At 42.0% G+C, this 16973-nt stretch overlaps 1 protein-coding gene across 3 annotated transcripts in view; it reads right to left on the bottom strand.

Moving 5' to 3' along the window:
- The window catches only part of LOC129655368 (cytochrome P450 2J2-like), a 43196-nt gene extending 28599 nt beyond the window's left edge, over positions 1–14597 (bottom strand). For all 3 annotated transcript variants that reach the window (XR_008715937.1, XR_008715938.1, XM_055585671.1), the window contains exons 1-2: positions 14297–14597; positions 2490–2652 (exon numbers count right to left, since the gene is read on the bottom strand). Coding sequence is in view for 1 of the 3 variants with exons in the window: in XM_055585671.1 (XP_055441646.1) it covers positions 2490–2652; positions 14297–14506 (373 nt within the window). In the remaining 2 variants the exon portion in view is untranslated. The remainder of the gene's footprint in view (positions 1–2489; positions 2653–14296) is intronic.
- Positions 14598–16973: the final 2376 nt, after the last annotated feature.

Genomic DNA, 16973 nt, shown 5'->3' with positions numbered 1-16973 from the left:
GTCTGACTCCAAAGTCCATTTCTGATGACTTGTCATACAAATATATGTAAATATTTGTATCATACAACATACTAAAAGTGCACTTGTGGATTAGACAAAATCCATATTCACAAGGTAAGTCCTTTAGGTGAGGTCTTATCTAAACCAGGCCTTGAAAATAAATGAATCACTCAAGAAAGCATGGAAGAGTGAAAAATCTATGCAGAGTGGACAACACAGGCAGAGGAAAACAATCCATCTTTGTGTGTTCAATAAATGATCATCTATTTCATAACACAGGGGAGGTCACCATCCTTTCATTTCTTTACTTCCAGAGTACCCTTCAACTCACTCTTATACCTGACTTTGGCCTCCCCCACGACAAGGACATGACCTTCCCTGCTGTCCAGCCCAGGACCCTTTTCAGCCTCACCACCATGTGTCATCAGCATGAGACGCTTCTTTCTTGAAACACTCTCTTCCAATGGTGTCCAGGACACCACACTCTCTAGATTTCCCTCCTTTAATCTCTGACCACAGAGAAATTCCTGTATCTTTTGTTAATTCATCTTCTATTGAATTTTGAAATGATGGAGCTCTTCAAGACTAGGTCTGAAGTCTTTTTTCTTTATCTATATTCCATTTTGGGGGAAATCTCATTAGTTCCTAAAATTTTAAGTGAAATCTACTGATAGTTAATATCTATTTCTGTCCCTCAGCACTAGACACATATATGAGTATCTGCTTGACTCTGCAGATTTAAATGCATTTCACACTAGCATATCTATAACTGAATTCATTATTTGCTCTATACAACTCTTCAGGCCAGCCAACACTTTGTCCTCTTCCACATGTCCCTTCTTTCCTTTACTTACCCATCTGGGTGTCTACCTCAACACCTCATTCTCCCTCTGTCTGGGTCATCATGTCCTATCGGATTTTCCTCCTGAGAAACTTAAATACATGTATCTTCACAGTTACTCTCCTGGTCTAACCTGTTGGAGTGCCATTTCTCTTCACCTCCCTAGTCCAGGCCACCATCTCTTCTCACCTAAAATGCTGCAATAGTCTCTTGCTCCCTTTATTCCATTCTTCACATTATAGCTTTGAGAAGTCTTTAAAATGTACCATGTAAGTATGATGATCCCTTTCTATACTGAAACCATGCAGGAGCTTCCATTGTTATTAGGATAAAAAGCAACATCCTTAACTTGCATGAACTATTCCTGTTCGAACTCAGCAGCTTCATCTCCATTTAATCCCTGTGCGGCAACACTGGTCACCTTTCAGTTCCTCCAGTTCAGTGTCCTTCTTCCCACCTCAGAGTCTTTTCATACTCCATTCCCTCCACCTGATAGTTTTTTCACTTTATGATATTAACTGTCACCGTGTTAGCTTTACCTAAGTCTCAGGATATTAGGCACTCCTAAGAAGTACATTGCGCTCTTATCTTCATAACACTAAGGTCTTAAATTGTTAGAGTAACTGATACTGTTTTTCTGAATGAAATGTAAGTTACAGAAAAATAAGGACTTTGTCATTCTCCTCACTGTTCTGTCACTGGTGCAGACCACCAGGCTTCATGTGGCAAATAAACACAGTGAATGCATGTAGAGTTAATGGGTAAAATATTTCAAAGAGAAATTGAGAAGCACCTAATAATATGGTGCTTTCATAGAATATTGAGTTTTTCATTTAGATTTTTAAACTTGTAAATTTAATAATCATTTTAAGTATTTATGCTAAACCCGTATTTTTTCGTTTCAATGATTTTACTTATTTATGGCTCTGCTGGGTCTTCACTGCTGTGGGCTTTTGTCTAGCTGGGACGAGCAGGGGCTGCTCTCTAGATGCAGTGAACCGGCTTCTCACTGTGGTGGTTTCTCTTTTTGCGGAGCACAGCTTCTGTATTTGTGGTGCACAGGCTTAGCTGCTCCGCGGTATGTGGGATCTTCCCAGAAGAGTCCATGTCTCCTACACTGGCAGGCAGATTCTTTACCACTGAGCCACCAGGGAAACCCCAAACCCTTCTAACAAAAATGGAATGCTCGAGATATCTTGTAAGGCACAGCCGTAACAACAGATCACAAGAAGTGAGAGGCAAGAAGGGATCGCATAATCAAGAGGAGGAGGAAGCTGATCCACATCCATTTTCCTAGGGGAAGAGATCTGAGTGGAGAAAGAGAGCCTGAGAATTCATTGCCTTTCCTCTGCTTAAAAAACACATCACATCACTGAGTGAATGAGGATATTTATTTATCTAAGCATCCAGAGTGAGTTCATGCAGGTGATGTCGCTTTTCCCAAATCCCTGACATTAGGGTGGACCCTGCCAGGGGCCCTGAGGAGGTACCTTCAACAGGAAAATGCGGGCACTCAGCTTCCTTAAGGGGCAGGAACTTATGAGGGGCCTAGTCCCTGGGAGTGTTGGAGAATTACAGAAACAAAAGTACCCTTCACAGACTATAAGAATATCAAATATACACATCTTATATTAGTCAAGAAACTTACCATTTTTCTTAAAAACACGTTCTCGAATAGGGCTTATGGGGCGGTTCACAAAGTTTTGGTCCTGGTAGACAAGGACTTCTTTGATTAAGGGCAATCCAGTTATAACAACTGAAGGCAAGTCACCGAATTCCAGGCTAAAAAGGTTCCCGTATTTCTTCACAAACTAAAAAATAGTAAAAATAGTCATAGAATATGTGCATGTCTGTGTGTCATGGAATGTAGAGTATGTGTGGCTGTGGGAGCTTGGATGGGGACAGGAAGGGTGTGTGTGTGTGTGTGTGTGCGCGCGCGCGCGCATCCATGTTATGCACCCAGGTTTGATGGGGATGTTTCTGTTTCCAATTCTCCTCTCCTCAACTAGCCTCCGGTAGAATCCACTATAGGACGTGGACATTCCTTATAAACATTCATTCATATGTTCGACTTCCTTGAATTGAGTATCCGCCATTTATCCTGAGAATCAGGCATAAAGATTTAACAAGATAAACAAGGTATCTAACCTCAAGTATCTCCGTGTCTAGCAAAGGGCAGAATTCAGCCCATGTGCCTTACCAGAGAAGGCAGAGATGTGGTTAGTGAACATGGACTTCTTAGTAAATCACATCTGCTTGAGAGAATGTCCTTTTCCTCAACATGTTTTAGGTGACAGAAAATTCATCATAAAGCTGGGAGAAGAGCACACTGATTCTGGAGCTGAGTGTAAGTCTTAACTCTGTGGCTGACTAGCTGTGAGCTCCAGGGAAAATTGCTTAGTTTTTTTTTCTTTTTGAGTCTCAGTTCCCCAGTTGCCCAGTTCCTCAGTTCCCCAGTTGCATTAAAGTGAGAAAATAATTCTTTCCCTCAAAGGATTCTATGGAGAAAAATGAGAACAGAAATGTGAAAGGCACTTTGTTCCCTGGTCCCTGGCAGATAGCCACTCGAGTCTCTGGGGAATGAATGGGCTCTGTGTGCAAAGGGATGTGGGTGTGCTTGTTCATGGTGAAAGATAGGACAAGAGCACAGGGATGATGTCAGGAGAAAGGCCCTGGTGGTCACAGACAACCACATCTACTGGGTGCCATGATAACTACCTTTCATGTTTTATCTCATTTAACCTACAACTGCCCTGTGGCAGTAATGATTTTCCTTGTCTTTCAGCAAGAAGTAACTTAGCCAAGGTTGCAAAGCTATTGCACGTTGGTGAAATTTTCCAGGCATTATGTAAGATTTAAGGACAAAGCCATGGACCTGAGATGGTGATAGGAACTTAGAGTTTGGTGGATGTGAGAGAAAGAATGTGAGACTGAGGGTGAGGGATCTGGGGGGAGGGGAGAGAGAGAGAATGGAAGAGTGGGTGAGTGGGTCAGGAGTGTACACAAATGTGCAGGTATGTGCAAATATGATTTGGACTGCAGTCAACAGTCATGAATCAATGTCTTCCCTGATATGTTTACTCATGACAGCAATCTAGATAGGCCCTGCCTCTGCCCCCAGTGTGCAGGGCTGCGTCCTGCTGCAGGCTGTGGTATCAAACAGAAGCACGTGTTCCCTCCAGGTGTCTATGGCCCCATCTCCCCACCTGCCATGACTGATGCTCCCCCATGTCACTCCAAATGCCCTGGACCCCACTGGCCCATCAAAGCAGATACCATGGATTTAGTCTCATTCTACACCCTGCTCCCATGTTAAAGGCCAAGGCTGAACTCAATCCTTCCATCGTTCTTTTGGTCCAGAGTCTTCCAGCCGTGTTTGCTCATTACCAGCACAGTAAGTCTGTCTTGTTATAAAGAGAAGAGCCAGGATTCCATCTCAGTCTGGTCTGGCTTTAAAGTACATGTCTTTGTTCTAAAAAATGGCAGGAATGGGTCTCTTAAATCAAGACATTTTATTTCATTGTGCTGAATGCCTGGATGAACTTCTTAGGTTTTACTTTAGAAAGGATTTCTTGACTATTTTAGAATATACAGTAAAAATATTTTTGGAATGGCTGAAAATCTCAGTTTAAACTAAAGAACTCCTCACTGACAATGGATACAATCTGGAACCTCAGCTTGTTCTTGGAAGGGATTAGGCATTCCATTAGTGTTTACTGAAATGAACTTCTACAGAGTTCTATCACTTAGAACTTTCTGCCCAAGTATATTTCTAGTCCAGCAGAACTAGATCAAACATTTTTATGGTGTGATCAACAGTGTAAACGTGAATACATCAGATGACCTCCTGCAGTCCTGGTACCAATGATGGTGATGTCTACCAATTCTTACATAACCATGCCAGTCACTGTGCCAATGGCTTTACTTGGAGGTAAACGTAAGTCCCAGTGTCATCTGAGATTTTGTAAGATAGAGAATACACTTCAATGTACAACAATAAACAAGTTGTTAAGAAAGGGACAGTATAAGGGAAAAAAGAGGTTAAAAATAAGGTTGTTGGTCTCCTACACTGTTGGTGGGGATGTAAGAAGGTCCAGTCACTATGGAAAACAGTACAGCGGTTCCTTAAAAAACAAAACATAGTGTTGCCCTGTGACCCAGCAATCCTACTCCTGTCATACTTTTGGACAAAACCATAATTCAAAACAATACATACATGTTCACAGCAGCTCTATTCACAATTGCTGAGACATGGAAATAACCTAGATGTCCATCGGCAGATGAATGGCTAAAGAAAAGGTGGTACATATATAAGACGAAATACTGCTCAGTCATAAAAAGAATGAAATAATGCCATTTGTGGCAACATGGATGGACCTAGAGAATATCGTACTAAGTGAACTAAGTTAGAAAAAGACAAATGCCATATGGTATCACTTATATGTGGAATCTAAAATATAACGTAAATGAAGCTGTCTACAAAACAGAGACAGACAGGGACACAGAGAACAGATGTGTGGTTGCAGCGGTGGGGCATGGGAGACAGACGGAGTGGGAATTTACCATCAGCAGATGCAAACTATTATACATAGGGTGGAAAAACAACGAGGTCCTGCAGTATAACACAGGGAACCATACTCAGTATTCTGTGATACACCATTGTGAAAAAGAACATCACAAAGAATACATATATATAAATAAGTGTATATATATATATATATATATATATATATATAAACTGAATCACTCTGCTGTATAGTAGAAATTAACACAGCAGTGTAAAAAAGTGTAAAAAAGATGGTTCAGGAGTCTAAAACAGGCTTAAGGAATGAAAACAGAAAAATAAACAGAAAAGGAATGGCACAGTAGCTATAAGAGGCAAATAAAAGTGATAGGTTACAGGAAATTTCATATGAAGGATAAAGTTCCCACATGTAAGATTAAGCACTTAAATAATAAAATGGAGCAAAATACATGTTTAGGACAAAAAATTAGAAGTGTTGAGTTAGTGAGACAAGACACTGAACCATGAAATATAAAGTTGAGGAAAATACTACTTTATCTAAGTTCTTAAACCCAAAAACCAACAGACGAAGACACAAAAAGAGAAAAGGAAAAAAAGGGAAGAGTGCACCAATTCTTACACCCACTAGCAGTGACAGTGTTTGTTGCCCTAACACTCACTGGCAAGTGTGTGTGTGTGTGTGTGTGTGTGTGTGTGTTTGGAGGGGGGCTGGACACAAGGAGGACTAAGATTCTCTCTTACTTATTAAATTATATTTTAAAATGTGTCACTCAATGTATTTGTATTGCTTTTATAATTAAAAAGTGCTTCTATCCAATAAAGCACAAAAGAGAAACCTAAGGACATAGGAAATAAAACTTCATGGCATTTTATACAATTTTTTAAGCAATAAAATCATTTGAATATAGAGTATGTCATGGATCTGGTAAAGGAAAATCCTGTACACGTGAATACATTTATGCATAAATGCAGTTCACCAGTCCCCTGAGGTCCACAAACTCCTGCTAAAAATACTGGTCTAACTGGTAGTTCTTGGGATTATATTAGGTTTCTGAGAACAGCCTGTGGAAATCAAAATCAAGTTCAATCCAACAGGTTTTTATGAACTGGTTTGGAGTTGTCAGACACCTTCTGACATTGCTATGTTATATGTGGGGTCAATACACAGATCACTATGCTATGGTGTTTTCCTGAAGTGTCAAAGCCTCCTGGGGAAGGCTGACTGCAGAAAAAAACTAATGCATAGAAGAAGATGATATATGTTACCATTCTGGGGAAAGGGGCATGAAGCTATTGAAAGAGGAGAACAATTTCCACTCAAGATATGGGAGAAAGTGTCCAAGAGGACGATATTTGGGCCAGACTGTAAATGAAGGTCAGGGTACTGGCAAAAGGACGTGTATTGTGAAGGCAAAGATTTTAGTCTGTGGGAATGGCATACACAAATGCAAAGACAGGGAAACGGCTTTCAGGAACAAGTGAGCTCTCTTTTCTGAATACAGTATAGGTTCATTAAAGTGCACTAACCCTATGGTAGGTCAAGGCCCATTGCTGGGGGTATAGGCCCTGAAGTTTAAGATGCCCCCAATCTAATGGAGCATACAGATAAGTAAACAGTTCTTCTTAGTGTTACCATTCTATACAATAAATTATCAAATGGGGAAAAGTAGGGAACACATAAGGGAACCGAAGACTAGCGTATGTTCCTGGAAACAAACCAACAAACACCTTTTTGTTTATGTAGGAAGAGGGGAAACAAGCCTGACAAGGTACTGCGAAATAGACCAAGGATATCTTAATGTCAAGTGAAATAATTTGGATCTTGTTTTGTTTCTAGCTAGAAAACTGAATGCGGAGAAGGCAATGGCACCCCACTCCAGTACTCTTGCCTGGAAAATCCCACGGACGGGGGAGCCTGGTAGGCTGCAGTCCATGGGGTTGCGAAGAGTCGGGCATGACTGAGCGACTTCACTTTCACTTTTCACTTTCATGCATTGGAGAAGGAAATGGCAACCCACTCCAGTATTCTTGCCTGGAGAATCCCAGGGACAGAGGAGCCTAGTGGGCTGCAGTCTATGGGGTCGCACAGAGTCGGACACGACTGAAGCAACTTAGCAGCAGCAGCAGAAAACTGAATGAGAGGTAAGGGCAGTGAATGCTTAAGAACCTGGATTTTGAAGTTATACAAACCTGTATCCAGCTTCTGCTTGTTACTTTCTATGTGATTTTTGCTTTAGTTATTTACCTTCTCTCTGTCCCAGTTTTCAAATCTATAAAATGGGGGCTATTATTAGTTTCCATCTTTGGGATGGTGGTGATAAGTAACCACAATACTAAAATAAATAATACAATTATTTATTGTTATTGATATATTTGACAGTGTGTTTTAGCAAAATGACTCTGGTTAGATCTGGACAAAGGAATGGAGGGGAAGTGGCCAGAGAGTAGATTGATGGAGCCCATACAGCAATCAGGCCAGACAAGTGATGCCTGGTATGCAGCCAATGACTGGTTTTTCCTTGAGTTTGTTACCATAAGTTTTTGAAGAAGGTGGAGTTGGGTGGTAGATATAGGAAGAAGCATCAACTATGCACGAAGCACCTTGGCAATAAACTGATATTCATGAACTTATTAGGTTCTTACAATAATCCTATAATGCATTCTTTGTTTTTGGAAAAAGAGGCAAGGAGATAGACAGCACAGCTGATGGGTATAAAATTGGGCTCTTTATAACTCACTGTCTCATCTTTAAATGAAAGCATGAAGATATTATCTCTCTTCTTCTGAGTGACAGACTCCCTAAAGATTAGTTGGCCACATGACATCCCAATTAAAACCCACATGTCCAAGCTTCTCCAGGTGTGGCCAGTGAGACACCTGACAATGGGAGCAGTGGTGATATGTGCATCTTCTGGGTTATGCTCTTAAAGGAAGGTTGCTTCTCACCACCTCCCACTTTTCCTTTCCATGGAATGGACCTTATGCATGCTGATGTTGTAGGACAAGAACAATAAGACAGAAGGAACTGTGGTTTCTAGATGACCTTGTGGTACAAAGCAGTCTTCCAATCCTGGTCTTCTGGCCTATAGCTGAACTTACTTGTGTGAGAGAGATAAATTCCAATCTTTTTTTTTTTTAGATGACTGTATTTTGGGGCCTTTTTTATTACAAGCAGCTCCATGTATATCCTCACTAATACATTTATTCACCTTATCTACGGTTCTCCCAATTCAGTCCAATAAGATTTTCTCTTACTTAAAAATATGCTCCTACAATAAGCCATGCAGCTGTGGTACAGGAAGTTTAGAAAAAGGAGAAAAAATAAGAGTGGTTCATGGTTCCCATCATGCCATATAAATTGGCCAGTTTCTTCACTGCCTTCTCACTTCATTTTACCTGATGTCACTTCCCCCATTTAAAAATCTCCTGTCTACTTTACTCCATATAACCTCTTGCCTAAGATTCCTTTCTAGTTCAGCCAAATTTAACATTCTATAGAAGCTATCCCCATTGCTTCCCATTCATAGTGATCCCACATAATGACATCTCACCTGGTTTACCACAAAGGTTATACCACACATTTAATCATACACTGTCTTGTACTGTGCCTGTCATATGATAAGCACTTCATAAATGTCTGTTGCATAAATGAACCCATGAGTAAGTCAATTATCCTCTAGCTATAGCATGAAAAGTCAGATAGCATCAGTAGAGAATAAATATATGAGTCAAATAATCATGTGTCCAAGGCCTTATTTGGCCATGACCTATGCTGAATAACTTAGGCTAACTGCTTTACTATTTTCAGCCTGTTTCCTCAGTGGTAAAATGGAAACATCAAAAGATTTCTAACTTGTGTGCCTTTTGTGAAGATTAAATGAAAATGAATCCACATACAAGACCTAGCAGCTAGTCAGTGTTAAGTGCCTGCTATGTTACTCAGTTGTGTCCAACTCTTTGCAACCCCTGGACTGCAGCCTACCAGGCTCTTCTGTTCATGAGATTTTCCAGGCAAGAATACTGGAGTGGGTTGCCATTTCCTCTTCCAGGGGATCTTCCCAACCCAGGAATTGAACCCACATCTCCTGTGGCTCCTGCGTTGGCAGGCAGATTCTTTACCACTGAGCCACCTGCAAAGCCCTGTTAATATTACAGCAGATAGTTAATGATAGGTACTGGTAGATAGGTAAGTAAAGATATATAGGTAATGATAGATAATGACAGGTGCTTAATGTTTCCAAACTGCTTGAATGCAAATTTAATTACAGCCAAATCACATTATTTAAACTCTATTTTTTACAACTAGAAATATTTAATTGCAAACTTATATAAAATAAAACAACACTTCTGATTAAAAATCTTTTGCCAGAGATAAGGCCCTAGGCTCAGTATGATCCTTGGCCAGTTTTATGATATGAGGCAAATCATTTAACCTCTCCAGTCATATCTATCTTAATAGTAAAACAAGGGCACAGATCAAGTTTTTGATTTCAGACAAGAGTGAGTAAAAGCATCCCATTTTACTCCACCTCAGCATCATGATACTAACTAGCACATACAAAATTAACACAAATAAAGTCCCGTTCTTTGTAGCAAATGAACCAGATAAACAGTGGTCCACCAGGACAGAATATTCAACTTTTCTACTTTCCTGTTCCAGAGACAAATACCGTAAGAGCTGTAACCCTCCCCCATCCTAATGGGAAGCTACAGTACTAAAGATGCATGAAAACTTGCCTTCATCCTGTCTCTGCATCCTGCCTTCATCCTGTCTCTACAGCAAGGGAGTACTTCTCCCCTACTGAGTTTGTAAGCTGAATTATAACTAACTCACCCCTGAACTGCAGAAAAGAGACTCCTTGAAGGAGTAAGTGGGCAAAATCCTGATTTCTACAACTCTACACAAATAAGGAGGTACCCATATTCCATGGAGATAATATGGTTAGATTACTGACTTCTCCCTACCCCCTGCAGTAAGGAAGAGGCTACCCTACTCAGAGGGGCCCCAGTCTTTTGTCCCCATCCTCATTCTCTCCAGCCTGCACTGAGGAGAATGTGGGTTAGAGTCCTATTGAGGTGAACAATATATAAGTGGAGTAGACCAATACAGCACTGCAAAGGCCTTATAACCTAAATTGACACTTGAACCACAATTCTCAAAAGTGAACATTCTAAACATAAGCAGGTTGACTATCCGCAAAAATAAAAGATTTACATAGAGTCCAGAGTCATGTACATACACAAAATGTCCAGAGTATAGTCCAAAATTACTCATGTTATCAAGAACCAGAGAAATCTCAAAGTGAATGAGTTGAAACCAATACTGAGATGATAAAGATGCTGTAATTACTGATTAAAGATTTTAAACCAGCTATTGAAAATATGTTTCCATAAACAATTACACTCTTGAAAAAATTTTAAATAGAAAATCTTAACCAAGAGCCAGAAAATATACATATGAACAAAAAAGAAATTTTAGAATTGAAAAACAATAACTAAACAAAAACTCATTAGAGCAATTCAATGGCAAAGTGGTAATGACAGGATAATCAGTGAAACTGAAGACATCAGCAGAAAGTGTCCAATCTGAACAATACAGAGAAAATAGACTGAGAAGAGATAAAAAACTGAGCTTCAGGGACTGATGTTAGAATAGGAGAAGATCTATCATTTGCATCATCAGTGCCAAAGAGTACAAGAAGGAAAAAACATGGACTTGAAAAAATATTTGAAGGAATAAAGGCTGAAAAATTCTCAAATTTGGTACTACTAAAACTGACTGAGGCAAGAAGTTGTGAGTGAACCCAATAAATCCAAAGAATTCAACACTAAGGCATATAATCAAATTTCTGAAATCTAAAAACTAAGAAAACCTAGCTTTCAAAGCATGTAGAGGAAAACAATTCATTACTTATGTGGAACAACAGTTCAAATTACAGCAGATTTCTCATGAGGAACCCTAGTTCCTAGGCCAGAAAGAAGTAGCACTACATTTTCAAGGGTTTAATAAAAGAAAACTGTCAACCAAGAATTCTATATCCAGTGATAATATACTTCAGAAATGAAGATGAAATAAAAACATTCTTAGATGAAGGAAAGCTAATTTTTTTTTTCAGCAGACCAGTTCTAAAAGAATGGCTAAAGAAAGTTATTCAGAGAAATGGGTAAATACAGTGGACTAATCTTCTTGAATTTAACACGTTGTGTTTGACAGTTAAAGAAAAATTATAATACTGTCTGAGGTGGTTCTCAGTGTATATAGAGATAATACTTAAGATAATTTATATATTATAAAGTGGGGGAAGGTAAAGGGACCTAAAGAGTTTTAAGGTGTGTGTATGCCACCTGAAGTGATAAACCATTGATACTTACTGCAATAAGTTATGTATGCATAGCATGTAATCTTTACAGCAAGCATTTAAAAAACAATACAAAGAAACATACTCAAAAACACTATAGATAAATGAAAATGGAGTTCTAAAAAAATATTCAAGTGACCTACAGGAAGAGAGGAAAGGAGAAAAAACGAAGAGTAAAAAACAAGATGAGCGAAAAAACAAAGTGAAAAATAGGAAACAAATAATAAATTGGCAGACTTAAGTTTTAACAAATCAATAATTACATTAAATATAAATGATCTAAACTCACCAATTAAATGTTTGATATTAGAAGCATGAACAAAAATTTACCTACCTATATGTTTCAAATAGAATGATATAAGTAGGTTAAAAGTAAATAAATAGAGAAGCATATACTATGCAAATATTAATCAAAAGAGAGCTGAGAGCTGGTGTGGCTATACTATATCAGATAAAGTAAAATTCAGGGAAAGAAAATTACCAGAGAAAAAGAAGGACATTACCTAATAAGAAGATAACAAATTCACAAAGATGACATAACAATTTTAGTGCATATGTGCCAAATAAAAGAGCTGTGAAACACATATAAGAAAACTACCAGAACTGAATAGATACACAGAGAAACCTTTAATTATAAGTTGCAGACCTTAACAAGCCTCTCCTAGTAATTGATAGAATTAGTAGCTAAGAAGTCAACAAGGGTTCAGGAGCACTAAACAACTGATTCATCTAATAAGGTCTAACTGACATATAGTACAGAACATTTCACTCAAGAGCAGAATACATTATTTTTCAAGTATGTATGGACTCTATTTTGGGTCAACTTTAACATAATTTTTTCAAAGTTGAAATCATATGTTCTCTGACCATAATGGACTCCAATTGGAAATCATTAACAGAAAGAAAACAGGAAAATCTCCCAATACTTGGAAGTTATATAACATATTTATTAAACAAAGGTACAGGGTTAGACTCCTTAGAAAAGACCCTAATGCTGGGAAAGATTGAAGGCAGGAGGAGAGGGGTGACAGAGGATGAGATGGGTGGATGACATCACCCACTCGATGGACATGAGTTTGAGCAAGCTCCAGGAGTTGGTGAAGCCTAGCATGCTGCAGTCCATGGGGGTCGCAAAGAGTTGGAAATGACTGAGCAACTGAACTGAACTGACAGGTTAAGGAGACAAGCTTTAAAATTCTGAAGACAAATCCAGTCACTTAACCGGTACCAATTGTGTGTTTCTTCCAGAAAGTTGATAAAAACCTTCTCCATCTGAACTTGAGTTTGTATTACAAACTTGTGTTTAAAGTGCTCCAGGCATTCAAGGGGAACTGTTATTTGTTGGGAACCTATAATAAGCAGTGTTAGTATTGACCATTCACTGTTTTATTTAATGTTCACAACCATCTATCACAGTGCTGTCTGTCAGCACTGTGATGAGAGGCAGGGAAGCAGCTGAAGGTGCTTGAGAAAGTGCTTTTATGTTGGAGGAAATATTAAGGAATTCAGAATGGCCACAATTAGGGAGCCCTGATGGGAGATGCGGAGAAGGCAATGGTACCCCACTCCAGTACTCTTGCCTGGAAAATCCCATGGACAGAGGAGCCTGGTGGGCTGCAGTCCATGGGGTTGCTAAGAGTCGGACATGACTGAGCGACTTCACTTTCACTTTTCACTTTCATGCATTGGAGAAAGAAATGGCAACCCACTCCAGTGTTCTTGCCTGGAAAATCCCAGGGACGGCGAACCGGTGGGCTGCCATCTATGGGGTCGCACAGAGTCGGACACGACTGAAGTGACTTAGCAGCAGCAGCAGCAGCAGATGGGAGATGATTATAAAGGAACGGAAAGAGGTTACAAGAAGGGTTCCAAGTAGCTCCCAGGATCTTGTGTGCCAAGTCGCTTCAGTCCTGTCCAACTCTGTGTGACCCCATGGATTGTAGGCTGCCAGGCTCCTCTCTCCATAGGATTCTCCAGGCAAGAGTACTAGAGTGGATTGCCATGCTTTCCTCAAGTAGCTCCCTAAGGAACAAGAACTCTGGGAAGCAGCAGGGATCACTAACAAAATCTAAGCAAAGGAGTGACATTTAAAAATGATTAGTGAGTGTGGACCGCTGGGTGAGGAGGCTAAATGTGAGGGGCTCAGTCCTTGTGGAGTTAGGAGCAATTCAGTTGAAAAACGGTAAGGATTTAGATAGTATTTATCACCATTTTACCGAGTGGCAAGATACGGGATTTTTTCCCCCAAGGATAATGATATTAAAAAGATAAACTGATCATATTATAAATAGAAAGTCCCAATAGTATGTAACAAGGCCTTCAGTTAAGTGACAGAGAACGCATCGTATCTAACACACTCAACAGTAAACAGTTAACAATATTTCACCCCGGGAAATTACGGGTGGTGTAATCATGCCAGTCACTGGGGAAAAGAGAGAGGTTCAAAGCAGGGTGTAGTCGGGTGCCCGCTTCAGCCTCAGAACCCCCATCCTCCCGCCCTCGGTACCCGGAATGGCCCCTGTCCCGCAGGTCAGGGTCAGGAGGCGCGCGGGCACCTTCGCCCGCTCCTACCCGCTGAAGCGACAGGTGTCCCTGCTCAAAGTCCAGTTGGAAGAAGTTGCCTACGAAGGGCAGGCGCGGGGGCCCCGGCGGGTAGTTCTTTGGACGCCGCCTTTTGAGGAGATCAGTCAAGAGGAGAAAGACGACGGCCCCCAGCAGGACAGTGCCAGGACGGAGCGCGGCCCAGAGGGCAGCCGCCAGGGAGCCCAACGCCTCCAACATGGCTGCGCCGGTCCCCCTTTCGCGGTCTGAGTCGGCCGAGGTCCCTGCGGTACTCTGTCTCCAAGCTGCCAGAACCGCCCTCCTTCCGAGTCTGCCCCGCCCCGCCCCGCCCCGCCCCGCCCCGCCGGGTCTCTCTGGCGGCAGCTCCGCTCCGCCTCGCTGCCGCCTCGCAGCCCTTCTGCCCCTCTGCCCCTCTGCTGCAGCTGCTAAGTCGCTTAAGTCGTGTCCGACTCTGTGCGACCCCATAGACGGCAGCCCACCAGGCTTCCCGTCCCTGGGATTCTCCAGGCAAGAACACTGGAGTGGGTTGCCATTTCCTTCTCCAATGCATGAAAGTGAAAAGTGAAAGGGAACTCGGTCAGTCGTGTCTGACTCTAGCGACCCCATGGACTGCAGCCTGCCAGGCTCCTCCTTCCATGGGATTTTCTAGGCAAAAGTACTGGAGTGGGGTGCCATTGCCTTCTCCGTCTGCCCCTTTAGGTTGCCGCAGAGCTTGATCTGCTCGACGCTCCCGGCTCTTTCTCAGGCCCGGCCTTCTGCCTGCCCCTCAACTCGCCCCACCGGGGCCCCTACTCCCCTGTGTCTCCATCTAGCCCTCCTACCGCCCGCCAGGTGCCTGTGGCCAGGTTCCTAGGAGAACGGCAAAAGTGTTGGAAAAGGCCCGGCTAGACTTTATTACTATTTAGAGAGCCTTTCTCTTTGTGAGGGACTTCTCTGGTGGCTCAGACGGTAGTGTCTGCCCGCAATGCGGGAGACCTGGGTTCAATCCCTGGGTCGGGAATATCCCGTGGAGAAGGAAATGGCAACCCACTCCAGTACTCTTGCCTGGAAAATTCCATGAACTGAGGAGCCTGATAGGCTACAGTCCATGGGGTCGCAAAGAGTCGGGCACGACTGAGCGACTTCACTTTCACTTTCTCTTTGTGAGAGCATCAGGACTCTTGGGTTTAGGATTTCACTGCATCTCAGAGAGGGCCGCGGACATTTGAGCTCTGTTTTTCAGTCTCCGTCTCACCAAAGCGTTGGAACCGTGCCTGATAATCAGGAAAACAACAGCACGTGATACTTCTTGGGTGCATGCTACTTGCCAGGTATTGAGTCCCCTTCTTTAGACGAATTGCTTAATTCTGACAAATTTATGCAGATACCGTCATTTCATCGTGTAGTTGCTAACAGAAGTTGAATTATGAATTATGTGGTGAATAAGTGAATCCAGTTTACATGCAGCACATGTAAAGGAGGCCCTGTCTTTGTAACTTTTTTGAAGGTTAAGAAGCACTACATCACAGCTCTAACAGTGAGGCTAGTCCTTAATAGGGGTTTAATGCACATTGGAGGGAGGTGTCTTAGTCCTTGTCTTTTACTGGTTTGCTTAGTGAGATTCTTCCTCTGAAGCCTCAAGATGGTGTAGAAACTGAGATTCCAAACTTCCATGCTATTCTGTGTGCCTGCCTGTGTCTTACCATGTGTGCGATACACAAATATGAATCATAGTTCCAGAGGGTATAGCACACACTCAGATTTTCAACATATGCTTAAAACATTTCTCTAAAAAGAAAAGAGCATCCAAGTCACTTTTCTATCTTCCAAAGTCTATGCTGCTGCTGCTAAGTCGCTTCAGTCGTGTCCCACTCTGTGCGACCCCATAGACTGCAGCCCACCCAGGCTCCCCCATCCCTGGGATTCTCCAGGCAAGAACACTGGAGTGGCTTGCCATTTCCTTCTCCAATGCATGAAAGTGAAAAGTGAAAGTGAAGTTGCTCATTCGTGTCTGAGCCTTAGAGACCCCGTGGACTGCAGCCTACCAGGCTCCTCTGTCCATGGGATTTTCCAGGCAAGAGTACTGGAGTGGGTTGCCATTGCCTTCTCCATCCAAAGTCTATGCTGCTGCTGCTGCTGCTGCTAAGCCGCCTCAGTCGTGTCCGACTCTGTGCGACCCCATAGACGGCAGCCCGCCAGGCTCCCGTCCCTGGGATTCTCCAGGCAAGAACACTGGAGTGGGTTGCCATTTCCTTCTCCAATGCATGAAAGTGAAAAGTCAAAGTGAAGTTGCTCAGTCATGTCCGACTCTTTGCGACCCCATGGACTGCAGCGCACCAGGCTCCTCCATCCATGGGATTTTCCAAGCAAGAGTACTGGAGTGGGTTGCCATTGCCTTCTCCAAAGTCTATAGGGAGTATTAATCACAACCTAGTTTTTATCCTTCCAGTCCATAGTGTCTTGTTTCACTATAGTTGTTATGCATCCATGCATTGTTTCTTTAATTTTTTTTTCTTTTTAGTTGTGCTAGGTCTTTGTTGCCTGGCACAGGCTGCTTCATTGCAGCACAGGGGCTCTCTCTAGTTGCAGTGCACAGCCTTCGTTGTCCCAAGGCATCTGGGATCTTAGTTCCCTGAGCATTCCTGGCATTGGAAAGCAGATTCTTAACCACTGGACCACCAGGGAAGTCCCATGCAATGCTTCTAAC

Source organism: Bubalus kerabau, chromosome 6 (genome assembly GCF_029407905.1).
Source record: "Bubalus kerabau isolate K-KA32 ecotype Philippines breed swamp buffalo chromosome 6, PCC_UOA_SB_1v2, whole genome shotgun sequence".
Taxonomy (NCBI): domain Eukaryota; kingdom Metazoa; phylum Chordata; class Mammalia; order Artiodactyla; family Bovidae; genus Bubalus; species Bubalus kerabau.
Note: the sequence above shows the minus strand (reverse complement) of the source record. Positions and strands in the feature narration are given on the sequence as shown.